The sequence below is a fragment of the Notolepis coatsorum genome, assembly GCF_963971535.1.
Source record: "Notolepis coatsorum genome assembly, chromosome: 10".
NCBI classification, from domain to species: domain Eukaryota; kingdom Metazoa; phylum Chordata; class Actinopteri; order Aulopiformes; family Paralepididae; genus Notolepis; species Notolepis coatsorum.
The window spans coordinates 49,918,957-49,945,762 of NC_140174.1; the positions used below are offsets into that span (position 1 = coordinate 49,918,957).

Below are 26,806 nucleotides of genomic sequence, written 5' to 3' on the forward strand. Positions count from 1 at the left end.
CCCTAATAAAATCAAATCAAATCAAAATCTATCGCCATGCAAGCTGGGAACGAGGTTATGCTCTAACTTGACAAACTCTAACCTTAACCAACTTCGAAAGAGTGCCTATGCTCTAACAGTCTAACTTGACAAACTCTAACCTTAACCAACTTCGAGCCTAAGCTTAACCAGTGTAGAAACAGGCGTCGGCCAATCAGAGAGCGTCTTGCCAGAAATGCGGCTACGGAAAGAAATAACGCATGTGAACCAATGATATTGCAGGAACGACTCATGGGACTGAGGGAGGGGACTCCAGATTCACAACATTTCATAATGCCCGCTTACTGGGTGAAGATATTAGATCCCCATCCCCTGAGAGACACGACACTGCGATGACCGAAGATCCCCTGAGACACGACACTGCGATGACCGAACACTGTACTGGCAACAATGTTGCGGAGCGAATTGGATACATCACAAGAGTTCAATGTTTCAGCGCGTGCCACCGACTGCACAGGTTCGATTTATTACTCGGCCAGTATTGCTAGCACTACTTCGATGTAATTAAGATTAAGTTGTAGTTCTGATACAAATAAATGTTGTCTGCAATTGGAATCACCGCCATTTAAGTAGACAGAATAAAAAGAGACGCGCGGAGGACCAATTCGGCGATATGTTCGATAAATAGCATGCCGTGTTTTCGGTCCGCTAGGCATATTGATGAAAGAAGAAAGAAGCCTGTTGCGTCGGCTCCCAGTGTCTCATGGGAGTTGTAGTTCATGATTGATTGATTGATTGAAAACTTTATTAACAGATTGCAAATGGGTACAATACAGTACAGCTCAATACACACAATTGTTAAGGGGGATGCAGACCAGAGAAAGACTTTCGTCTTGTTTACATCAGGGTCCCCCATTTTCAATTCATCATAACATATCGTGCCTTCGACACTGTCAATCACACCATTCTGATTGACAAGCTAAAAGCAATTGGTTTTGATAGTCTATCAGTGAGCTGGATGCAATCCTACCTGGAGGGGAGAGAGCAGATGGTGGAGGTAAACGGTACCCTATCCCCCCCCCCTCACAGTAAACTGTGGTGTTCCACAAGGAAGCATACTAGGTCCGCTACTGTTCCTAATTTATGCAAATGACATGTCGTCAGCTTGTGACTGCAACTTGTTCCTGTTTGCGGACGACTCAGCCCTGCTGGTCTCTGACAAGAACAAGTTACAGGTTGAAAAAACCCTCAGCTCAGAACTAAGCAAAATCTGCATATGCCTCGCTGATAACAAACTATCATTACACATGGGCAAAACAGAGTCCATTCTCTTCGGTTCAAATAACAAACTCAGCAAGACCGACGGCTTCTCAGTTACAGTGGGTGACAATATTGTCACAAGGAAAGAAGATATTACCTACCTGGGTTCCATCCTAGAGGCAAATCTTTCCTGTGACAAAATGGCATCCAATGTAATAAAAAAAGTCAACCAACGAACTCGTTTCTTGTACCGGATCTCCTCACTGGTAAACAAGAATACCCTGAAGACTCTAGCAGGAGCACTCATTCAAGGGTACTACGACTATGCTTGCACCTCATGGTACCAAAGCACCTCAAAGGCGCTAAAAACAAAATTACAAACATCTCAAAACAAACTGGTCAGACTACTGCTTGACCTTACTCCTAGAACCCACCTCACCCCTGCCCACTTTGACAACCTAGGATGGCTTAGAGTAGACGACAGAGTACAGCAACTTGCAATGGGCCTGGTCTACAAGATACACTACACGACCAAGGTACCCATGTACATGACTAAATACTTCCCAAAGGTCAGTGAATACCACGATCACAACACCAGAGGGAGCTCCACAAATCATGTTAAACCCAGATTCGGCTCAAACAAGGGACTAAACACGTTTCGCAATTATGCCACATCAATGTGGAACACCCTACCCAAAGCTGTAAAGGAATGTGAATCACTACCCACTTTCAAAAACACTCTCAAAAAACACCTAAGGGAGACTGCAACTCGAAACTGGCCCCTGTAAATGTCCGAACACAACCCCCTCCAATGTACAGTAAATTACCAAGTATGGTCTTGTCAATAATCCAATGTACAGTGTTGTTTGTACAGTTGTACAGTGTCCCCCACCCACCCCTCCTACCCAACCCCCCCCCCCCCCACTCCTACCCAACCCCCCCCCCACCCAACCACCTCCAATGTACAGCCCCCACCCACCCCTCCTACCCAGCCCCCCCCCCCACCCACCCCTCCTACCCAACCCCCCCCGCCCCCCCACTCCTACCCAACCCCCCCCCCCCCCACACTCCTACCCAACCCCCCCCCCCACCCCCCACCTCCAATGTACAGTCCCCACCTACCCAATCCAATGTACAGTTTCTACGCCTAATGTATATACTCTTTTCTTTCTGGACTCTTTTTGTATCACAAACAGTACTGTAATTGCAAATCTGGTATGTCATAAATGTAGAGATGTAGCAGTACTGTCTATCTGTATGTCATGTATGTCATATATGTTACGATGAATTGAAAATGGGGGACCCTGATGTAAACAAGACGAAAGTCTTTCTCTGGTCTGCATCCCCTTAACAATTGTATGTATTGAGCTGTACTGTACTGTACCCATTCTGCAATCTGTTAATAAAGTTTTCATTCATTCATTCATTCATTCATTCATTCATTCATTCATATGACATACACTACATTAGGGCTGCACGATTAATCGATTTTTTATCAAAATCGCGATTTGGAATGATGCAATTATCAAATCGCCAGGCCTGCAATTAAAAAAAGAAATTTAATTTATTTTCTTTTTACATTATTTAACCAGGAAGTCCCATTGAGATACAAGATCAGTTTGGGAGAGGGAGGTAAGGGGTTTTAGATTGTGTGTTGTGAAGTTTAGACTTCAGAGAGGGAGAGTAAAGTACAGAAAAAAAAGGTACCGTTGGGTACCGGTATCGATTCCCAGGTAAAAAGAAACATTTTCAGGCTCGGTGTCCTGAAAAGACCCACCGCGTAGGCCAGATGCAAGCCGCATTTTACAATAAACCTCTGTGGGGCTGCTTTTATTTTTATTTTTTTATAATCGCAAAATTAATCGCAATCGCAATATCTGTGAGAAAAATCGCAATTAGATTATTTCCCAAAATCGTGCAGCCCTACACTACATTGATTGAAAGCTTTATTAACAGATTGCAGAATGGGTACAGTACAGTACAGCTCAAAACATACAAGGGGATGCAGACCAGAGAAAGACTTTCGTCTTGTTTACATCAGGGTCCCCCATTTTCAATTCATCATAACATATATGACACATGACATACAGATAGACAGTACTGCTACATCTATACATTTATGACATACCAGATTTGCAAATACAGTACTGTTTGTGATACGAAAAGAGTCCAGAAAAGAGAGTATATACATTTGACGTAGAAACTGTACATTGGATGAGGTTGGGTAGGTGGGGTGGGGGGGACTGTACATTGGAGGTGGTTGGGTGGGGGGGGGGGGGGGGTTGGGTAGGAGGGGTGGGTGGGTGGGTGGGGGCGACTGTACAACTGTACATTGGAGGTGGTTGGGTGGGTGGGGGGGGGGGGTGGGTAGTAGGGGTGGGTGGGTAGTGGACACTGTACAACTGTACAATAGACATACAGATAGACAGTACTGCTACATCTATACATTTATGACATACCAGATTTACAAATACAGTACTGTTTGTGATACAAAAATAGTCTAAAAAAGAGAGTATATACATTTGACGTAGAAACTGTACATTGGAGGAGGTGGGGGAAACTGTACAACTGTACAAGCAAAACTGTACAGAGCGGGGGGAGACAATTAATTAATGTGGATGAGAGCCTTGCCATTAAGGGGGCTTTCTCACTCACCCATTCTAGTCCGTTCCGATCCGTTCTGGTCCGTGGTTGTAGCTACGGCTGTGGGGGTGCTGGAGACATTATCCAATATACTTGTATACGCCTGAGTCTCCTGAACATGGAGCGACCAATCCCAAGTAGATCGGCACTTTCTCGGCCGAGCTATAGTCACTTTTCCGCACCATTCCTTTTTGTAGGACTGTAAATGGTAGGCTAGGTTATTTAGTTATTTATTTGGTTGTAATAGTGTACAGTATACTGCCCATCAACAGTTCTCACTTGTCTCCTCTAGCAAACACTTGAGTGATGAGGAGAATAAAAGTGTGTTTGGAAAATGCAACAACCCCAATGGCCATGGACACAACTATAAAGGTTTGTCATCTTCTGTAATTTTTAGCTTTCAAATGTATTTTTTCCCCATATCAAATATATCCGTTTTTCTTTAGTAACGACTCATTTCGCAAAGCTCCACATATCAGTCACATCTGATCTGATCTGATCTGAATGCACTGTATGCACCGGGCTAAATTTGTTTGCACTGGTGCATCAATTGTATCTCCTGCCTGATGTTACACAGAATTGTTTGGCTTAGCCTACTTGTCCTTTACTATATCTATCTATATCTACATATCCTACTCATACTAGTTAACACTGCTGGCCAGTACGACTACTACCATACTGTCTTTAAACCTGTATCACTACATATTACTATTAAAACTATGATTTTGTTGACACCCAGTAGTACTAATTTATATATGTTATACCCAGTTTAATCAGCTGTACATTGTATATTGCTGTTGCACTTTACTGTTACATTTGCACACTGGTTGGATGCAAAACTTATTTTCGTTGTACTGTACTTGTTGCTGTATAATGACAATACATTTGAATCTAACATAATATGCTGGGCAACTGAACCGTACATGTACATATTCTATATTTTCACTGTACAAATAATTTTTGTATGTGTTGTGTAATAATGGTTTATGGTGCCTGTAAGTCTTGCTTGTCTTAACAAACTATTAACAAATATTGCAACAGGAAATACAAAGGGGCCTGTTTAGAATGTTTATGTTGTCAAGTTAGAAACGGTCTATAATGAACTATCTTGTATCATTATTATACACGTCTTCTCTGAATTTTACTCCATGCTCTTGTTTCTGTCTACAGTGGAGGTGACAGTTCGAGGAAAAGTATGTTTCCTGTCCAGTTCTCTCACATGCTTTGCAGCAACTTAGCAGAGCATGCATAAGAAGTCACATGATCACACACACACACACACACACACACACACACACACACACACACACACACACACACACACACACACACACACACACACACACACACACACACACACACACACACACACACCAGAGTTATATTTGTTATTGTTACAGGTAGAATCTGCAATGTTGTCAAACAGCAACCTCTAGGCAAAAGATGACAACATGGTACTGCACTTTGTTTACAGTTTTAGTTTTTGTCTGATAGTGTAGGTTGGATTGCAGTGGGTATAGGCGGAGGGGTTCCTACTGCTGACCACACGCAGTCTCTACCAAGAGAAGTCTGGAGAAATTCATTGAATAATAAGTTACTAAACTCCAACTCACACGTCAGACCAAAACTAAAAAGTAAACAATGCCAATAATACAGGGCTCTTTTGCCTAGAGGTCGCTGTTTGACGGCATTACAGATTATACCTTTAACATTGTATTGTAACATGTACCTTATATGTGACAAATAAAACAAAACTTGAACTTGTATTCTGTCTATCTCCAGATTGACCAGGTGACCGGCATGGTGATGAACCTTACAGACCTGAAAATGTGCATTGAGGTAAGTTCATCTCAGCTGAACTAGGAGACAAAGCATTTTTTGAAATGATGTCCACATCATACCTTTTGCCTTGAGCAACAACAAACAACAAAATAACTTGAAAATTATTACTATCAACTTCAACTTCTAGCACCCGGCGACCTTTGCCGAATGTCTTCCCCCATATCTCTCTCCCATCCTTCCTCTCTGCCGGACTTGTCCAATAAACAAATGAAAAATCTACCAAAACATATAAAAAAAAATTATGATTTTCAGTTTTTGAGAAATGGTCAAACTTATCCAAATGTGGTATTTTCATGGAAAACAGTGCAGCTGCAACAGATAGCACTTTAGTGATCATTTTCTTTAATCATATTAAAAAAAAAAATATATATATATATATATATATATATATATATATATATATATATATATATATATATATATATATATATATATATATTTTTTTTTTTGTGGAGAAATCTCAAGGCACCCCTGGCGGCTCTCTGAGGCACCACTGTTGAGAACCGACTAGTAGACACCAGAGGGAGCTCCACAAACCATGTTAAACCCAGATAGACAGTACTGCTACATCTATACATTTATGACATACCAGATTTACAAATACAGTACTGTTTTTGTAGGGTGATTATGGTTTATTTACATTGAGGTTCTGGGATCACGTGGAGTGTGTTATACGAAATAACCCCCCCCCATCCACCCCACCTACCAATCTCCTACCTACCAACCTCCTCCAATGTACAGTTTCTTCGTCAAATGTATATACTCTCTTTTTTAGACTCTTTTAGACTCTGTTATTAGCTTAGCGCCTTGTAACTCGCGTTCCAGGAAATACCCCAGAACATTCTGCTATAACGTTCATATTCACGACGCTATAAAATGGGAACGTATTGATGAAAAAAATATTTATTTAAAGGTGACATGTACTATAAATGTCATTTTTCAGTCTCTAGCATTGTATTATAGTAATAGGAGTTCGTATCAATGTGTTTTAGTGTCTAAATACCATATTGGCGGATTGCTTTGATTCAGCTCAGCCCCTTTCCTCCTCCAGTAAATCAGGCCATTTTGATTTGAACGGCTGATATACGTCATACGGCCACTGGGTGATGCGATTGGCTCTGTGGTTGGAGCTAATGCCCGCCCCCATTCTACCTAGACTAGACAGCGAGTGGAAGTAAGCCACTTCCTCAGCTGCGAGGCGGAGTGGGGCCCGTGCGCTCTGGAGGGAGAGAGGGAGAGAGAGATGGAGAGAGAGGGGGCACTTGGGGGGGGGGGGGGGGGACACACACACACACCTGCTGCGCGACACACACCTCTCCGGAGTGTGTCCACTGCAGAGGTGTCGGGTTTCGCTCTGGAAGAAGCTCTCTCTCTCTCTCTCCCACCCCCCCCCCCCTCTCTCTCTCTCTCTCCCTCCGACTCTCCGAGTGTGCGCACTGCAGAGGTGTCGGGTTTCGCTCTGGAAGAAGCTCTCTCTCTCTCTCTCTCTCTCTCTCTCTCTCTCTCCCACCCCCCTCTCTCTCTCTCTCTCTCTCTCTCTCCCACCCCCCCTATCTCTCTCTCTCTATCTCTCTCAGTCCAAGCATGGCTTTGTTAGTATTCCAATGTACCCAACCCCCCCCCACCTCCAATGTACAGCCCCACCCAACCCCACCCCACCTACCCAACCTCCTCCAATGTACAGTTTCTATGTCAAATGTATGTCAGTATTCCAAAGTACAGTGTGTGTCCCCCTACCCAACCCCCCCCCCATGTACAGCCCCACCCCACCTACCCAACCTCCTCCAATGCACAGTTTCTATGTCAAATGTATATACACTCTTTTTCTGGATTTTTTTAGTATCACAAACAGTACTGTATTTGAAAATCTGGTATGTCATAAATGTATAGATGTAGCAGTACTGTCTATCTGTATGTCGTGTGTGTCATATGATGAATTGAAAATGGGGGACCCTGATGGAAACAAGACAAAAGTCTTTCTCAGGTCTGCATCCTCTTAACAATTGTATGTATTGAGCTGTACTGTACTATACCCATTCTGCAATCTGTTAATAAACTTTTCAATCAATCAATCAATCTACCAGTAGCAGACTGTGTGGGCTGACTGTCACTCAAAGTGCTTATGGGCGGAGCCAGGCCATAACAGCCTGAAATCTTGAAGCTGGAAAATGATGGTTTTAAGTACTTGATTAGAAATATAAAACAATGCATTTTTTTGAAAAAAACCTTACAGATGTCTTCAATAGACTAACAGGAATTGTGTAAAGTTGCCCAAATAGTGCTAGGAATAGCAGTACATAGCCCCTTTAAGGCATATTGAAGGGACGGTTTATAGTGTCAATTGACAATGAGAATGGACAGATAGCAATAAGCAATAATATAAAGTATAGATTTAGCTCTACAAACAGCCTCACGCACAATGAACGTTTGTTTTGATATGCTGGCCGTATAGAGTGGGATTATACGGATCCCAATGGCCCCGAATGTGTTAACAATTGTGATTTGAGCCGTACTGTATTGTACCCATTCTGCAATCTGGTAATACAATTTTCAATCAATCAATCAATCAAATCTGACAACAACAAAAAAATTGCGATTTTCCTTTTGTTTCACAATGAGTCATGACAAATTTATTACATAATCCATGTGTATATTACAAACTAACATATTCCAGTTGACTGTATCTTTTTTGGAGGATTCGTTCAAAAGCTATTCATACTTCCATTTTTCTATCTATGGCGGATTGATTCAGAAAAGAAAAAAAAGTAAGTCTGTTGTGGGAGGGATCTGGGGTCACGAGGAGTGTGTTATATTAAATAACAACCGGCAACTTCACTGTTTCAGCCAATCAGAATCAAGAAATGTGCATGCCATTGTATAATATAGGAATATTAGCATAGTACAAAATATAAAGTTTAAATCATATTTTTTATTAATATGATAGATTTGTTCAGTTATTGATTGAAGAGGTGTGTTTATAGTCAACTGTGGACAATTGGGTGGATTTCAGCTCTCCTGACTGGTGGGAAGTTTGTTCCACCACCGTGGAACCAGGACAGAGAATAGTCTGCTTTGTTTCAATGACCCCACAGGGGCCCAGAGAGGAGTAGGTGTCAGGCGGCTGCAAGAGGCAGAGCGTAGGGGTCTTGAGGGTGTGTACAGTAGTTAAGAGACCATTGACAGGAGGTAGGAGGGAGCCGCAGGTCAAGGCTAGTTAGCTTAGCCTGTCCAGCAGCTAACATTATCCCATCGTTCGTGGTAATTATATTACATGTCATTGATCTACTGGTCGACCACGGCCGACTGGTTGGGCACCACTGGTCTAATAGAAATATGCATTCAAACAAGGAACTAATGTATAGAAAATAGCATGGCAAACAAAAATTGCCAGGCCTAATGCGAGCCAGGGAAGTGCTGTGCGTTTGTAACGTGGCTTCATGTTTCATCCACTTGTTTTTGGTTGAGGTCTGAACTCTCAAATTGCCCATAAATATCGTTTTTGAGGGTATTCTCCAGTTGTTGTTGTGTGGTGTTATCTGCCCAAAATTCAAGCAAGCATGACAGTAACGACGATTCCGAGACCACCTAATCCAACTGATCCCGTTCAGCGGGGGGTAAAACGAATCAGCGCCGTTTCGCACCCCAAAAGGGGTGAGTGAGAACACTCCCCCCCCCGTTCCCGGGAGCAGTGATTCGATCCCCAAACGTAAGTGAGAAAGGGCCCTAAGAGGATTCACGCGGCAATGGGAAGCCAGTGCAGCTCTCTGAGAAGTGGGGTGACATTTGCTGACTTTAGTAGGTTGGAAATCGGTGTAAGTGTTCTGTTTAAGTTGAAGTGCTTTGGTGGCACAAACCGGTAAACCAGCTAGCAGTACATCGCATTGAGCAATTGAGCTTGAAAGGGGGGGGGGGGGGCTGTCCCAGGAACATTTTACATTGTTTAATTTCACCATTTCTTAGAGCTTATAGGCCAATGAGAGAGACTATCTGATCATAGCTTCCATTTTCTCCAGTGGTATCGAAGCTGTAGAATAATCATATATAACAATAAAATCTATCTTATCAAATAGGGGGTCTGCAGCATAATGTGTAACGATTCGGGGGTTCTTGACACAAAGATGTTTGTCAGAACAGAAGTCAGAACTTGTAAGTCGCTTTGGATAAAAGCATCAGCTAAATCAGGGGTTCCAAAACTTTTCAGGCCGCGACCCCCAAATAACGGTGTCAGAGAGCCACGACGCCCACTATTATATTAGGTAAAATAATTATTGTTGTGAAGGATCAGATTAAACCGAATATGTATATTTATTTATATATATATATCTAATTGTATTTGTATATCGTTTGATATCCCCTGTATATTCCTTGTACAATATGCATTGAATATCCCCGTTTCTACTAAACAGCCCATAATAGTTTCATTCTACCATTGGACTAGAACCTGGCGCCAGGTTGCCATACCCCTAGGTTCAAGTTCAATCGTGCCGCCTAACATGTCGAGGCAGCCCCCGGTTCCGCGCAGTAATATGCCGGGCGAAATACGTGTGGTACTATTTGTTCATAGCGCATATATATATGACGCTCGTAAAGTAGAACTTTCTTTTAGTCCAGTTCTTTACCCTCCAACAGAGTGACAGACGCAAAAGCCTCCCCACGAAGCACGTGCGGTGTAGTAGGGCCTACTTGGCCCAGAATAGGCATTGAGACATCGTGTAGATTAATAGTTGAATGGTCATAGTTTGGCACCATACCGTCGAGTTGGACGTATTCTATTAAGCTAATAATAGTCTATTTATGTATGGTGCATCGTTCGGTTCGAGTTCTACAGTTATCAGTACCCCCATCGTTCCTGACGTTATCTGGACGCTTATCCAGGCTGGTCAGACCCCTAGTGGTGATTGCATCCGAGGAGCTCCGGGTCAAGAGCGACTGGACCTGTATATTGGATTACTCTACCCGACGACGGCGAGCCTTCCACGGCTCTTGGATTATGCTTTATGTGCTTTGATTATTCCATGGATAAAGGCCAACACTGTCGAGTGTTGGAATTACCCCCCGGAGAGGACTACAGGTGAGGCGGCGCTCTACACGTGAGGTCGCACCACGTCTCTCCGTTGTGGACCGGCAGATACCGTTCCACAGAGGGTCCAGCTGTGTTCGTCTACGGCCCGAAGTTCTGTGGGCACTGGGTCTAAGACTTTGGATTCTCCCAAGACACCGTCGGCCAGATGGGATACCGCCAGCGACTTCTCTAACCCCCCCCTCCTACTGTCTTACAACCAGCGGGACCCCCCCCCCCCCTTAGTGTATCCAGCTATAATTATTTAAGTACTATCGCTATCGTTTCCTAAATATTCCAGGTTGTATACTTACTCCCTGCGCAACCAGAGATTGGACATTCAATGTTGATTTACCTACGAATACTCATTTGCCATAAAAGTGCATACTTAACATTTCAAACCATAAATGTAATTAAGTGAATATTGTGTACACCCTTTGCTGTATTAAATATTCGATTTGGTCCATTTGTGTTGGTTCGTTTCATCAGGTGGGAAAGTGTTCATCATACTTATATCTTGTACTGGGTGGCCAGAAGTTAAAGTACATGAGGTAGTGGTATTAAATATCATATCTAACAATACAGTCAGGGAATTGTACCCCTCAGCTACAATTGGTCCTTCGAGCCGGATGGTAACTAGTGTAATATTAATATAGTGTTATTAATATCGAAATGGCCTATGATGAACACTCCACGAAACGATCCTCCTAACCTAGAACGCCCGCGGCGCAGACGACAGACACCTCAGTACTTAGAGGCTTACACTGTCAGTCAACTACCTAGCCTTCGACAAACGGTAAACGTAGTAAAAGTAGAAAGTAAAATTATGTCTGACCTTAACGACCAGGTTTCCCCGACCACAGAGGCCCTAGTAGGTCCTAATGTAACTGACCAAGCCCACGGTGGAGACCAGGAGGGAATTGACATGCCTTTACCCCCCGCCACTACTAAAGAAGTAGTCCCCGACACGCCCCGGGAGGAAGACAACCCTACAGAGAGAGAACTCTGCACGGAAGAAGAAGAGGAGAGCGCCGAGGAACTAGAGCTCCAGGACTCCCCAACGAGTACCCCCAGGAGCGGTTCACGCAAGAGCGGCTCACCTCCACTACCGCCTTCCCCCAGCGAAGCGGAGAGGATACTACAACAGGCGTTCCTTGTCAGCCTGACAGCCTCTACCGAACGCGATCGGCTCCAAGCACAGACGCTTAGCGAGCGCGAACGTCTCCAAGCCCAGGCGACCAGCGAGCGCGAACACCTCCAAGCACAGCAACGGAGCGAAGAACAGCGCACAAGTCTGGAGATGAGACGCTTCCAGATGGAAGAGAATATGGCAAGAGACCGCGCCGACGCCCAGCGCACCGCTGCCGGTGCCCAAAGAGACGCAGAGCGCGACAGACTACAAGCGCAACTAATAGAGCAGCTGATCAAAAGGACAACTCCCTCTCCCTCCGCCAGGGGCTCAAGGAACTCGTCGAGACAGCAGTCAAGAGCAGCGTCACCGCAACGAGCAAGCGACCCTGAACTTGACCAACAGACCGAGTCTAGACCCCCCGCAGACCCCCTTCCCATACCGGTCCAAGCGAGACCCAGCTACAAGGAAGGAGCGGCCTACACTGCGGAGAAGCTAAATAAACGATTACAAGATCTGGAAGATTTGATAGAAGAAGAAGAGGGAGAAGAGGAGAACCAAGCCCGACGACAGCACAGTACTCCACCGGACCAGGAGGTCCCATACAGGCTATACCCCCGCGGCGCTGCGCTACAGACCCCCGACTCTATTTACGGGTGAGCACGACGCACGACCAGCCCCGAGGAACAGTACCTGGACCAGCGGGCCATGGTACCCTGCCAGTACCGGCCCACAGCGAGGCGCAAGAGGGGACTCGCCCAGGAGGTCTCTCCCCCAACGCTCGCCGATGTATTCGCCATCCACGGCGTCATACAACGCCACGCCATCAATCCCAGACTTCGTCTATGAGAGTCGAGCACAGTACACGGAGCTCCGGATGTGCTTAGAGACAATGCTGGCGGATGTCATTGATGAACACCACAAGTATGCAATATTATTGAAGCACCTGAAAGTACAGCGAGCACACAATATAGCGCTAGCCCATGCTACCTCCTCGACCCCATACACAGCGGCCCTTGCAGCGCTGGATCAAAGATATGGACGTATATGGGATTACGTAATCCAGGAGATAAGGCATATTGACCGCCTACCCCCAGCCACAGACAATCGCTCACTAGATGACCTGTCAATCAAAGTGCAGTCCCTGGTGGGGATGCTGAGAGCTCAACGGGAGAAGGGCAGGCATGAGCTGTACGCCAACTCTAACGTTGAGAGGATTTTGGAGAAGCTGCCACCCGCAAGACAGGAGCGCTTTCGGCGGCAGAGGGACTACCGAGATCCCGACGGCCCCGAGCCATCCCTCCTTGATCTGGCCGACTTCCTGGCGAGAGAGGTCAGCAGCTTACGACTGGACACCTTCGGGCGGAGCACGCCAAGCTCCAGAGAGGGACCCAGGAGAATAAATGATGGAAGAAGATCGGTGACTGTCATGCACCAATCAGAGTCAGTACCGAGCAGTAAGAGTCACAGCACCCCCTCGAGGAAGGAGAAGTGGAAGATAGCGTGTCCCTACTGTGAGAAAGAACACTGGCTGTCACAATGTGACACATTCACAAAGATGAATGCAGAAGAAGTGAGCCAATGGATAAAGTCCAACCGGCGCTGTTATCGATGTGCGCGGCCCCACATGGCAGCCGAATGCCGCCTAAAGAAAATGTGCAGCCGGTGCGATGGAGCCCATCTAGATATACTACACGATAGTAACGGAAGACGGCCTACACCTGCACCACGGAGCGGCACCAAGGCAAGTGTCATGTACATTGACCCCGCCAGCAGCAACGGAGCTCAAGTGCTCTTAAAGGTAGTCCGTGTGACATTGAGCTACCAGGATAAAGTCATGGACACTTACGCCGTCCTTGATGACGGGTCAGAGAAGACCCTTCTGCTCGCCTCCGCTGCGACCCAACTGGGACTGCGGGGGAGCAAGAACGAAATGACGATTCGGACAATAAGAAGAGATTCAAAGACGATAAAGGGCGAGAATGTCTCCTTCACTATCGCAGCCAACGGGCAGCCAGAGCGACGGTACAAGATCACAAATGCTTTCACCAGCCAAGAAATAGGACTCTCGCAGTACACCTACCCTGTCACCAAGTTGATGGATAAATATGTGCACCTGCGCCAATTACCTATCCCGCTCATAAACGGCGCTACCCCGACCCTGTTGATAGGCTCCGACCATGCAGAACTCATAGTCCCGATTGACCGGGTCCATACAGGTCCCCGGGGCTGTCCTGCCGCAGTCGAGACCCGCCTAGGATGGACATTGCAAGGCCCCCTCGCTAAATCTCTCAACCGTACAGCAGCCACTAGCTGCTTCCACTCCAGAGTGACTGAAGGAGACACCACACTCCTGCAGCATGAGAAGAAAATAGACTGGCGACGCTGTGCGCTGCTCCGCGCCTCCCTGATCAAAGACGGCTTTGATCTCCGGCAGCAGGCCAGCAGCGACCCACCAGTATTATTTGCACTACAGAAACACGTCACAGAGGACCCAGCAGCAAATGAAGAGGTCCAACACAGTGTGAAGAACAGTTTCTACGTAGACAACTGTCTACAAAGCGTCTCGACTCAAGAAGAAGCCGAGGCTCTCCTAATCAAGTTACGCGCCTCCCTAATCAAAGGAGGCTTTGATCTCAGGCAGTGGGCCAGCAGTGACCCGCACGTATTGCGCAGCCTCTCCTCCGCAGACAAGGCTGCCAGCAGCGAGACCTGGATGGCGACAATCCCAGGAGAAGCCCAAGAAATGACACTAGGATTAGTCTGGCGCTTCAAAACAGACTCGCTCCACTATAGACACAAACCCTTGGCTCCAGAGCAAGGAAGGTCGGCGGCGATACCGACCACCAGACGGAGTGTGTACAGAACACTCGCCAGACAATATGACCCGCTGGGATGTATTCTACCTTACACCACCAGGGCAAAGATGATTGTACGAGCACTATGGGACAAGGACCAGGGCTGGGACGACCCAATACCCGCACACCTTGCCTCAACATGGAGAGAGTGGGAGACGGAACTCCGCTCACTCCCAGGTGTTAATATACGCCGCAGCTACTTCCCATCCACAGTGAGGCCAGAGACATGCGAGATTGAGCTACACGTCTTCAGCGATGCCTCCGAAGTAGCCTACGGATCGGTTGCTTATTTGCGTGCCCAAGAGATGGGAGGAGAGATACACACTGCTTTCATACTGGCCCGCTCAAGGATAGCCCCACGTAAGCAACAATCTATCCCACGTCTAGAGCTCTGCGCAGCCCTCGCAGGAGCGCATCTAGCCACGTTAATCCAACGTGAACTCACCATTCCGGTGCATAGAACAATCTTGTGGTCAGATTCCACGACAGTACTCACATGGATTAAGTCTGATTCATGCAGATACAAAGTCTTCGTGGGAGTCAGAGTCACCGAGATTCAGGAACTAACAGAAGAAGCAAGCTGGAGATATGTGGATACCAAACACAACCCAGCTGACGTCATCACCCGGGGAATGTCCCTGGATGACCTAACCCGTCACAACATCTACAGTGACGGACCAGCATTCCTCCAGCTCCCGGAAGGAGATTGGCCTACGCCCACCCCGAGGGAAGCAAGTAGAGAGGAGGCTGAGAACAAGAAGCCTATGTTCTGTGGACTGAGCACTGTCGCCTCCACAGACCCGAACATAGATGACTGCATTACCCTAGAGAGTGCGCAACAAAGGACATTCCTGCGGCACCACCCAGAGATTCAGTCCACCACTGACATGTCAGCAGCTGACTACGAAGAAGCAGAACTTCTTCTACTACAACGAGCCCAGAGAGACTCGTTCCCCGATGAGCTAGACTGTCTACAGGGAGGAAACCCCGTCCCATCAGACAGCAGACTGATTCACCTGGCACCAGAGAGTGACGCACATAATCTCATCAGAGTGGGTGGTCGCCTGCGGAGAGCCCCCGATCTACCAGATGACATTAAGCACCCGATCGTCTTGAACAGCCGACACAAGGTCACAGAGCTGATCATAAAGAAATACGACGAGGATGTGCACCACGCCGGAGCAGAGAGAGTCTTCGCGGAGATCAGACGTCGTTATTGGATATTACAAGGGAGAGAAGCGGTACGGCGCTTCCAGCGAACCTGTCTAGACTGCCGTAAGTGGCGCGCGCAGCCCAGCATACCACGGATGGCTGACCTACCCCCCTGTCGCCTCCGAATCGGCGACAAGCCATTCCACTCCACAGGCATGGACTGTTTTGGCCCGTTGTATATAAAAAGAGGAAGAGGCACCGAGAAGCGGTGGGGTATTGTATTCAAATGCATGACCACCAGAGCGATACATATCGAGCTCCTTCCGACCATGAGCACAGACTCATTCCTTATGGCCTTCCGGAGATTCATATCACGGAAAGGACAACCGTCTACATTGTTGTCTGATCACGGGACCAACTTCAAAGGCGGAGAAAGAGAGCCGAGAGAGAGCTTCCAAGCTATGGGCCCAGAACTTAAGACCCACCTCGCTCCAGCCCAGGTTGACTTCCAGTTTAATCCCCCGAACGCACCCCACTTCGGTGGAACCTGGGAACGAGAAGTACGTTCTATAAAGACAGCCCTGTATGCCGTACTCGGAGCCCAGACTGTGGCAGAGGAAGTCCTAATGACAGTCCTCACGGAGATCGAGGGAGTATTGAACTCCAAACCCCTCGGTTACGTCTCCAGTGATGTAGCAGATGTCGACCCAGTCACCCCCAACACACTCCTAATGGGGCGGCTGGACCCCGCGCTACCCCAGACAATGTACAGGCCCGAAGAAGCGAACGGCCGAAGAATGTGGAGGTACAGCCAAGTACTAGCTGACAAGTTTTGGAGCAGCTTCCTACTTCACTACCTACCGTCTCTACAGACCCGCCAGAAGTGGGTAAAAGAGAGAGACAATTTGACAGAAGGCACAGTCGTCATGATAGTTGACCAGTCACTCCCCAGAGCTATGTGGCTGGCTGGCCGCGTAAGCAAAGTGATCACCGGTGCCGATGGCAAGGTCCGAGCAGCTGAAGTACTCGTCCAAGGGCGCACCTACACACGGCCCGTGGCGAGGCTCATAGAACTGCCCCGACTCCCAGATACTATCGATGATGACCATGACCCTATGACTTTGTGAGTTGACTGACCTTACAGCGGACCTTGAGTGGAAGACAGTGCGGTTAATCTGTCTCTGCTTAGCTAATTAGGTGGGACTAATTAGGGGGCGGCTGTTGTGAAGGATCAGATTAAACCGAATATGTATATTTATTTATATATATATATCTAATTGTATTTGTATATCGTTTGATATCCCCTGTATATTCCTTGTACAATATGCATTGAATATCCCCGTTTCTACTAAACAGCCCATAATAGTTTCATTCTACCATTGGACTAGAACCTGGCGCCAGGTTGCCATACCCCTAGGTTCAAGTTCAATCGTGCCGCCTAACATGTCGAGGCAGCCCCCGGTTCCGCGCAGTAATATGCCGGGCGAAATACGTGTGGTACTATTTGTTCATAGCGCATATATATATGACGCTCGTAAAGTAGAACTTTCTTTTAGTCCAGTTCTTTACCCTCCAACAGAGTGACAGACGCAAAAGCCTCCCCACGAAGCACGTGCGGTGTAGTAGGGCCTACTTGGCCCAGAATAGGCATTGAGACATCGTGTAGATTAATAGTTGAATGGTCATAGTTTGGCACCATACCGTCGAGTTGGACGTATTCTATTAAGCTAATAATAGTCTATTTATGTATGGTGCATCGTTCGGTTCGAGTTCTACAGTTATCAGTACCCCCATCGTTCCTGACGTTATCTGGACGCTTATCCAGGCTGGTCAGACCCCTAGTGGTGATTGCATCCGAGGAGCTCCGGGTCAAGAGCGACTGGACCTGTATATTGGATTACTCTACCCGACGACGGCGAGCCTTCCACGGCTCTTGGATTATGCTTTATGTGCTTTGATTATTCCATGGATAAAGGCCAACACTGTCGAGTGTTGGAATTACCCCCCGGAGAGGACTACAGGTGAGGCGGCGCTCTACACGTGAGGTCGCACCACGTCTCTCCGTTGTGGACCGGCAGATACCGTTCCACAGAGGGTCCAGCTGTGTTCGTCTACGGCCCGAAGTTCTGTGGGCACTGGGTCTAAGACTTTGGATTCTCCCAAGACACCGTCGGCCAGATGGGATACCGCCAGCGACTTCTCTAACCCCCCCCTCCTACTGTCTTACAACCAGCGGGACCCCCCCCCCCCCCTTAGTGTATCCAGCTATAATTATTTAAGTACTATCGCTATCGTTTCCTAAATATTCCAGGTTTTATACTTACTCCCTGCGCAACCAGAGATTGGACATTCAATGTTGATTTACCTACGAATACTCATTTGCCATAAAAGTGCATACTTAACATTTCAAACCATAAATGTAATTAAGTGAATATTGTGTACACCCTTTGCTGTATTAAATATTCGATTTGGTCCATTTGTGTTGGTTCGTTTCATCAGGTGGGAAAGTGTTCATCATACTTATATCTTGTACTGGGTGGCCAGAAGTTAAAGTACATGAGGTAGTGGTATTAAATATCATATCTAACAATACAGTCAGGGAATTGTACCCCTCAGCTACAATTATTATAATATATATATATATTTTTTATAACTTCAACTTCAAATTACTTTATTTTCCTTTCGGAACTTCATTTGTGCAGTGGTTGAAAGACAAACATACAGTCACAATACATAGACACTCACCACTATATATATATTTTTTTAAACTACAATAAAAAGACCACTATATAAAAAAACACCAACTACATTAAAACTACAGTACTTAAAGCATGATATATTAAAAACCATGTGGAGCAGTTTTATATGTATATAAATAATAGTAGTACAGGTACATAGTATATGTCCATCAGGTGGAAGGGGGAGTCTATTTTAAGTAGTCCAAAGTCCTTGGGGGGGGGGGGGGGGGGGGGGGCAGTCCGGCCTCCCCCAGACCTAGGTGTTCAGCAGTCTGATGGAGGTTGGCACGAAGCTACCTAAGCCCCTTTTGTTCAATGATGAAGCTCTGTATCGACGGCCTGAGGGCATTAGTTTGTAATGGGTGTGAAGGGTGTGTGTGTTATCTTCAACTATTTGGGAGGCCTTTTTAACTGTCCGTTTCTTGTGGATGCTGCTGAGTGGCTCCTGGTCCTTCCCAATTATCTTGCCGCTGATCTTAACGACCCTGTCGAGAGGTTTCCGGTTGATGGCACGCATCACTCCAAACCATGATGTGATGTTAAAGGACATTATCGATTCCACAAAGGAGTTGTAGAAAGCCTGCAGGATTGATGGTCGCACCTGAAGCTTCCTCATCTTTCTGAGGAAGAACAGTCGCTGTTGGCACTTGGAGTGGATGTTATCTGTGTTGGTCTTGAAGGTGAGCTTATGGTCGATGGTGGTGCCAAGATATTTATACTCCTCAACGCGCTCTATTTTCTGGCCATTTATCTCCAGAGCTGGGGGAGTTGTGGGGTCATGCCTGAAGTCCACCAGCAGTTCCTTTGTTTTGCTGGGGTTTAGGTCCAGGAAATTGTTCTTACACCACTCTTCCGAACCTGTTCATTTCTCCAATGATGCGTCATTGGAGTTGGTGGTGTCAACGATGACTGTGTCATCAGAGTATTTGATGAAGAGCATCTCAGGGTCTGAGCTTCTGCAGTCGTCGGTGTACAGAGTGAACAGGACTGGTGAGATGACCGTTCCCTGGGGTGCCCCGGTGGATACCGTTCTGTTGGAGCTGTAGTTGCCATTGAATCTAACAGTCTGGTGTCTATTTGTGAGGAAGGAGAGAATGAGCAGTATGAGGTGGGGGTTGACATTCATCCGGAGGAGTTTCTGTCCCATCAGATGAGGTTACACAGTGTTGAATGCACTTGAGAAGTCCACGAATACATCCTGACAAAGGACTTGAGCTTCTCCAGCTGTGTGTAGGTGTGATGCAGCAGGGTTATCATTGCATCATCCACACCTCTCTGCTGCTTGTATGCAAACTGGAGTGGGTCTGTGTGCCCACTAACCTTCCTCTGTAGCTGAGGTAGAATGAGCCTTTCAAAGCTCTTCATCACCAGAGATGTTAAAGCTACAGGGCGGTAGTCATTATTGCAGGTGGGGTTAGTTTTCTTAGGGACTGGGCAAATTATGGAGGACTTCCATATGGTTGGTATGGAGTGTTCAGACAAGGATCGGTTAAAGAGGTTACAGAAGACCTCAGCCAGCTGCTCATGACAGACCTTCAGCAAGCGCCCACTGATGTTGTCAGGGCCTGGGGCCTTGTGAGGGTTTGTTCTCTTGAGCACCCTTTCCACCTCCCTAGGGTGAAACTCTAGGTTGGTGCTAGTTGCTGCTTTACACAGGAGATTGGTGGTCAGCTCCTCCCTCTCCTAAGTGAAGGTGTGTGTATCAAACCTGCAGTAGAAGCTGTTAAGGTTATCTGCAAACTCCACACATGCCTCTGTTCTTAAATGGGACGGGGGTCTGTTGTTTTGCAGGCCAGCAAGTGTCTTGACACCTTTCCAGGCATCTCTGGCTTTGCCCTCCTGGAAGAGCCTTTCCACCTTCTCCTTGTACTCCCTTTTGGCCTCTTTAATTTCCTTGTTTAACCTGGCCTGAATCAATTTAGCCTCAATCCTATTTCCGGAGGTGAATGCTATAAATGGAAATGTATGGTTGAAACATGCAAACGTTCAAACGCACACACACTAATAAACATTGGAGGCTTTTAACCAGGGCCGGACTGGGGAAATCATTCAGGCCAGGAAATATAGCCCCAGTCAGGCCACTTTTTAAGCAGGGGGTCTGGGGGTCCCCCACCAGGATTTCTTTTGTTACAAAGACTTCATTTCCAGCATTCTGGTGCAGGAATTCTTTTATTTGTACCCTTTAAATGCCAGTGTTTGTGATGGCATCACAAATTATTGTTAAAAAACAGGCTAGCATATGTATGATTAGCAACAACACTGATTTTGATGGATTTTCTGTTTTTTTGTAATGTCAGATTGAAATAAATACAATCTTTTATTCAACTTCAGCCCTGATCATAACACCACATAATTATAATTCTAACCCTTTAAATGCCAGTGTGTGTGATGGCTAGGCCTGTCACGATAACACATTTTGCTGGGCGATTAATTGTCCCAGAAAATATTGTGATAAGCGATATTATTGCGGTTTTGAGAGATTTTCTTTTGAGAAATGTATTTCCCAAAGGTTTTCAATTAACCTTTTTATTAAAGTTTTCAATTAGGGGGGGCAGGTGGCGCACGGAGATTACGTTCGTCACCAACACCGGGAGACACTAGGATTCGCCTGTTCGAATCCAGCTCCCGGCGTTGCTATCAGCTTGGCTGTCCTCTCACGCTGATACAATTGGCTGTATCAGGGGGTGGGAAGCTGAAGGGTGGGTCCTGGGCGTTGTGGACAGCGACCCCTACAGTTCGGTCGGGGCGCCTGCTCAGCGAGGGTTGGATCTGAGGAGAGATAGTGTGGCCTCCCACACGCTACACTCTCCCCGGTGAGAACCTGCGCGGCCAGGTTGGCCTGCCCCAGGCTGCACATGCGTCGGAGGAAAGCATGTGACAGTCTCCGGTCTCCCGGACCAACAGTAGGGGAAAGTACGCAACAACCAGGAAGGGTGGGATGGGAGAAAAATCGGGAAAAAGGAGGGGAAGAAAGATAATAAAAAAAAAAGTTTTCAATTAACCCTTTTATTTTTTTTACTAATATAATAATAGCATAATAATGCAAGGAAACCGTTTCAAAGTGCAATAAACCTTTATTTAACATTGGAAGACATTTTAAATATCCTAAATAAAAAAATGCTCAGTTTGATTGTTTATTATAAAACAAACTGAAACTGGAAACAAGCCCTCTGTCTGGCTTTTTGTGTCATCCTTTTAACATGTACATGTATTATTAATGTTCCTTGCGGTACCATGTACAAAATGTTAATAAAGTATGAGGAAAAAACTGTGGAAACGTAATAAATAAAAAGGCAGTGAATCAATAATCAAATAAACACCAAAATATATACTATATCTATTGGAATGGAGACTTCAGCACAGGATAAACTAGGGATGGGCAAAAATAATCCGGATCGATTGATCACATGATGTACTTGAGTACTTGTGGAGGAAAACGCTGTACAAAATAAATGTCTTTTCCGGTGTTTTAGACTTTTATTTTGAAACCCACCCACCGACCGGAGCGGAAGTATTGTTGTTATTATCCTAGCAGCACCTATGAGCGGCCAACTTGTCTCGTCCGGTTCTGTGTTTTTGAGCTAATGATAAAACAAATGTTGAGATTGTTGGTGAACAACTAACTTTAGGTTAGTTTTAACGTTAGCTACTACAGGCAATCAACGATGAGGAGGAAGCGTCAAATCCGTATATAATAGAATAGTAGCCCTGTGGTGCGTAGGCACAACTAGAAACTACCTGTTATAATAAATTAATTCATGTTTAACTTGTCCCCGTGTCCAGTCCTTTGACTAGCCCCACCCATTCATTGTAAACAATGATGCATGTAATTGTATTAATGTTATTCTGTGTTGTAGCTATGCTATACGTTGTATTTTGTTTGTTAGCTATTTAGCTAATGTTGATAGCATCAACGCTAGATCTTTAATCTTTATTTAGCAGTCCAGTTTCTCCGAGCAGTAGCGAGTAACTACTTGGGTCTAAAAATAGCTACACTACAAAGAACGCTACTTGGTTAAAAGGAGCAACACTATTGAGAAATGTAGTTAAGCTATGTGGCGTTGCTAGTGCCCCACGGAGCTCCCGTGCTGTACTCTGTAGTAAGGCCAGCGGCCCCCCACACGGAGAGTGACTGACAAGGGGTACTGGTTCCGCCTCATTAAAACAAATGCGCAAATAGCAATTAATCGTGCCCATCAAAATCATTGCATTCATTTTAATTATCGCGCCGATTAATCGATTTATTGCTTATCGCGGCAGGCCTAGTGATGGCATATATTTGCAATATATCAAATGCAAAGTCGATTTTTCTGGGGGGGGATTATTACAGGCTAGCATGTGTCAATGATTAGCAACAACAGTTTTTTGTAAGGGTCTCACCTCCACCAATCACACGCAGCTCCCTTTGTGTGTGTGTAAGCAAGAGAGAGAGAGAGATAGTTCTCCAACTTGTGTGAGTTGCAGTGATCTCCTGGTTGTTCCCCACCTAGGTTATCTAACTATTGCGCTGCTGCAACTAGAAACACTGGCCTGGCCTGCTTCTAAATTCAGTGGCCTGACTGCATAAAAAAAAAATATATATATATTTTTTTAGGATTCTTTCTTTTCTTTTTTACATCATCCTGGCGACCCCCACTTTGGGAACCCCTGAGCTAAATGACTAAATGTAAATGGTTGAGAACCACTGTTATAGGGCTACAGCAGACAGGTTCCTGGGCGTATCTGATACTGATGGATATCTCAACACTGCCCCCTATCGTCCTCCCTGAGATTTACTCCTTGAAGGTCAAGTGTCAAAGTGTTCCTTTATTAATCCCCTTGGGGAGATTCAGGTGTACTTGTACTCTTCCAAAAGTCTATCTGTGTTATCATGTTGTGTTTATATATCGTGATAGACAATTTTGTTAGGAGTTGATGTGAAAAAGCTTATATTACATCAGATTATTTCTGAAATATCTTTAGAATGTTACAGTTTCAGATCGATACTGTATCACACATCCCAGTATCGGTGATCCATTAGGTTATCTAACATGTGACTTCAGATTCTAAACATGCTGCAATATATGAAGATAATGAAAATAATTGTCTGAATATTGAAATATTAGTTTTATTCCATATTGCCGACTGCATATATATAAAATGGTAAATGGTGCATTTATATAGCGCTTTTATCCAAAGCGATTTACAATTTTGTTCCTCGCATTTGACCCATTCACTCACACATTCATACACCGATGGCGTAGGTAACCATGCAAGGTGCCAACCTGCACATCGGGAGCAATTAGGGGTTAAGTGTCTTGCTCAAGGACGCTTCGACACGCTGCCTGGGAGGAGCAGGAATCGAACCGGGAACCTTCCGACTACCAGATGACCGCTCTACCTCCTGAGCCACTGTCGCCCCATATAAAATGTCCACCGTATCAAATGCATTAATTAATTACTTAATTTGTATGTATCTATTCATTCACCCCTATAGGATGCTATCATGACTCCATTGGATCATAAAAACCTGGATAAAGATGTCCCATACTTCGCTGATGTGGTCAGGTGTGTATCCTCCTTAATTGTGTGTTCATGATGGTCTCAAAGGAAAATAAGTTACTTCAAATTAAGTATAAATGTTTTAATTCATTTTGTATTTTGTATTTTTTATATATATAGCACAACAGAGAACCTGGCTGTGTATATCTGGGACAACATGGCGAAGCACCTGCCACCAAATCTACTCTATGAGATTAAGATCCACGAGACGGACAAGAACATTGTGGTGTATAGGGGAGAATAGTCTCCTGTCTTCTTCTAGTAAGGTGCTTGAACAAACAACTCTATTAGCCTTGTACTTTAAAGTGCAATTTCTTATTGTCGTGTGCATTCACTGTTAGCTGACTGATAACAGGCTGTAGTTTAGGCTTTAGGGTTCGGGATCCCTCATATGAAAATAGCCATAATAATATTTGTTCGTTGTTTTGACCAAAACCTACCAGACAGCTTTATGCACAGAAGCCACTATAAATGCCATACCGCTTGCCTATAAAGAGACAGTGTTTTTGCACTCTATTAGAGCAGTGGTTCTCAACCTGGGGTCCTCAAGGGGTTCTTCGACTGGGGGTCGCAAATAGTATAATAAGATTATAAGTAGCCTCCAGTGTGAGAAAGACACAACGTTTTCATGTCATTTAAAGTCATAGTCAGAGGAATTGTCCAAACCTCGATTATGGGTTTATCTTTGAGAAGAGGTCAGGGACCTCTTAGTTTTAAGTGAAGTGCAGTTTTAAGTTGTTAATTGCAAAGACAGTGCTGGTCTATACTTATTAGTTAATTATGAGAGTTGAACTGAGAATGTATTGAATACTGGTATATGGCTATATATATATGTTAATCTTATTTTATTCAGTCATACTATTATGAAATATGTGTACACCCAAACATAATCTTTTACCATTATTGCTTACATAGCAGTCAAGTGTTCCATTTTAAATGTGAATCAGACTATGAGTGACATCTAGAGTAAAAACCTTTACATTGATTTACATCAACTCTTGTGATTTACATGACTTGCATCACATCTGTTGGTGTAGTCTAACTGACGTTATTTCACTGTGAAGCAGCAAAGAGATCATTCCATTAAAAGGAAAAAGATACGTTTGAAAAATGTAACGCTTCCTGATTTTGCATTGGGCAACAGTCAAAGAGAGGGTGTTGGCTAAAGCTAACCACTAGAGGGTAATGTTTGAGAGTCTTCTTGAAACCATGAGATTTGATTCATTCTTTACTTGGGAATCTTTGTACCAATATATCTGTTTGTGAAATAGGAACATAGGTTGCCATTTTAGGTTTGAGATGACAAATAGATTATATGGATTAATATCCAGTTGGCTGGATCCTGGATAGCACCAGGGCTGACACATCGGATACTTATAATACTTGATCAGATACATCTCTTTATGTTTTCCATTAAAAATGAAACGTTTCACAAGGACGTACTTCTGGCAACCCCCATGTTTTCCCCAGTCTCTTTACTCCATTAGTGGGCCAGATTCCAAGCACCATATAGCAGAAAGAAGCCTGTCTTAATTTATGGAGATATTTCTCATTGGCGCTGTTGCGTTAAAGGAGCACTCAGCTGACCTACGGGTGTATTCCATCTTCTAGACGTAGAATAACAAAGGCTAAGTGATGCATTGGCCCCCTTTTTGGACCCCATGGGCAGCAACAGCAGGCTCATAAATCTACAGTCTTTCTGTTGTGTGTTTTAACTGCTAAGAAAACTCCAATGACAAATCATAATGTAAACACGACTCATCACGGCTTGTAAAATTGCATTAAAATGTCCTCAAGGAGTGTTTCTGCTATTGCCGATACACACCGGCAGTCGTAAGGCTGTTTCTCAGAACCTGCCTTACAATAATATGAAATGCACAGTGCGAGAATACTACTAATTCCAGTGTTATTTTGCATAATCTTTGCCCCTCGTCTTCCGCTCACGCGTTGACTTTGTCCCCTCCCCCCCCCGAACTGTGATACTAACTGTAGATCTCCACTTTTAGGCTGAGAGACGCACGAGAGATATTCAAACCTCAACATCGTGTGGGAAATGGCATAGGATGTCATGGGATACCCATAGATGACTGATAAACCTGAAGGAGGAACAAGGGGGCCCTTCTTGCCAGGGTTGTAATCTTTGTGTCAGGAGTGAGCTGCCTTTTACTGTACGAGGCATAACGTTATGCCGGCACCCACCTTTTAATTAATCAAATTCCATAAACCTGCGTCATGCACAGGCAGACAACCCGCAATGATCGTGCCGGGGCAAGATGGAGCGCAAGAAAGACCCCCCCCCCCCCCCCCATGTAAGATCAGAATTACCTTTTTTAAGTTGTGATCCATTGGCTTTGGGGATGGTGGGCTGATTCCAGATCTCTCTTTTCCCCGAGGGCAGCGGCTACGTTGGAGCACAGACACCACACAGCGCACAGCTCCTCTGCCTCTATAATTACATTCTAATAGTAGGCAATGAGATTACAACAATTACCTAGTAAAAGCCCGTCTTTATGTCTCTGCATTGTGAAAAAGTATTTTTGATCGTTGCCCCACTAAGATACCGCTTGCTGTTTGTGTTTGTGCCGAATAAAACCGGCTTCATGGC

At 45.3% G+C, this 26,806-nt stretch overlaps 1 protein-coding gene across 1 annotated transcript; it reads left to right on the forward strand.

Moving 5' to 3' along the window:
- Positions 1-290: 290 nt before the first annotated feature.
- Positions 291-26,806, forward strand: pts (6-pyruvoyltetrahydropterin synthase). Its single transcript, XM_084323961.1, has 6 exons — positions 291-496; positions 4,175-4,254; positions 5,053-5,075; positions 5,665-5,721; positions 24,137-24,207; positions 24,322-26,806. Exons 1-6 carry the CDS (start codon positions 372-374, stop codon positions 24,443-24,445), a joined length of 480 nt encoding a protein of 159 aa, XP_084180087.1. The 5' UTR covers positions 291-371; the 3' UTR covers positions 24,446-26,806.

Coding starts and splice junctions, on each gene's coding strand:
- pts (XM_084323961.1), top strand. CDS start 372: ATGACCGAAGATCCCCTGAGACACGACACTGCGATGACCGAACACTGT. Junction 5,722..24,136: donor ACCTGAAAATGTGCATTGAG/GTAAGTTCATCT, acceptor TCACCCCTATAG/GATGCTATCATGACTCCATT. Junction 24,208..24,321: donor TACTTCGCTGATGTGGTCAG/GTGTGTATCCTC, acceptor TTATATATATAG/CACAACAGAGAACCTGGCTG.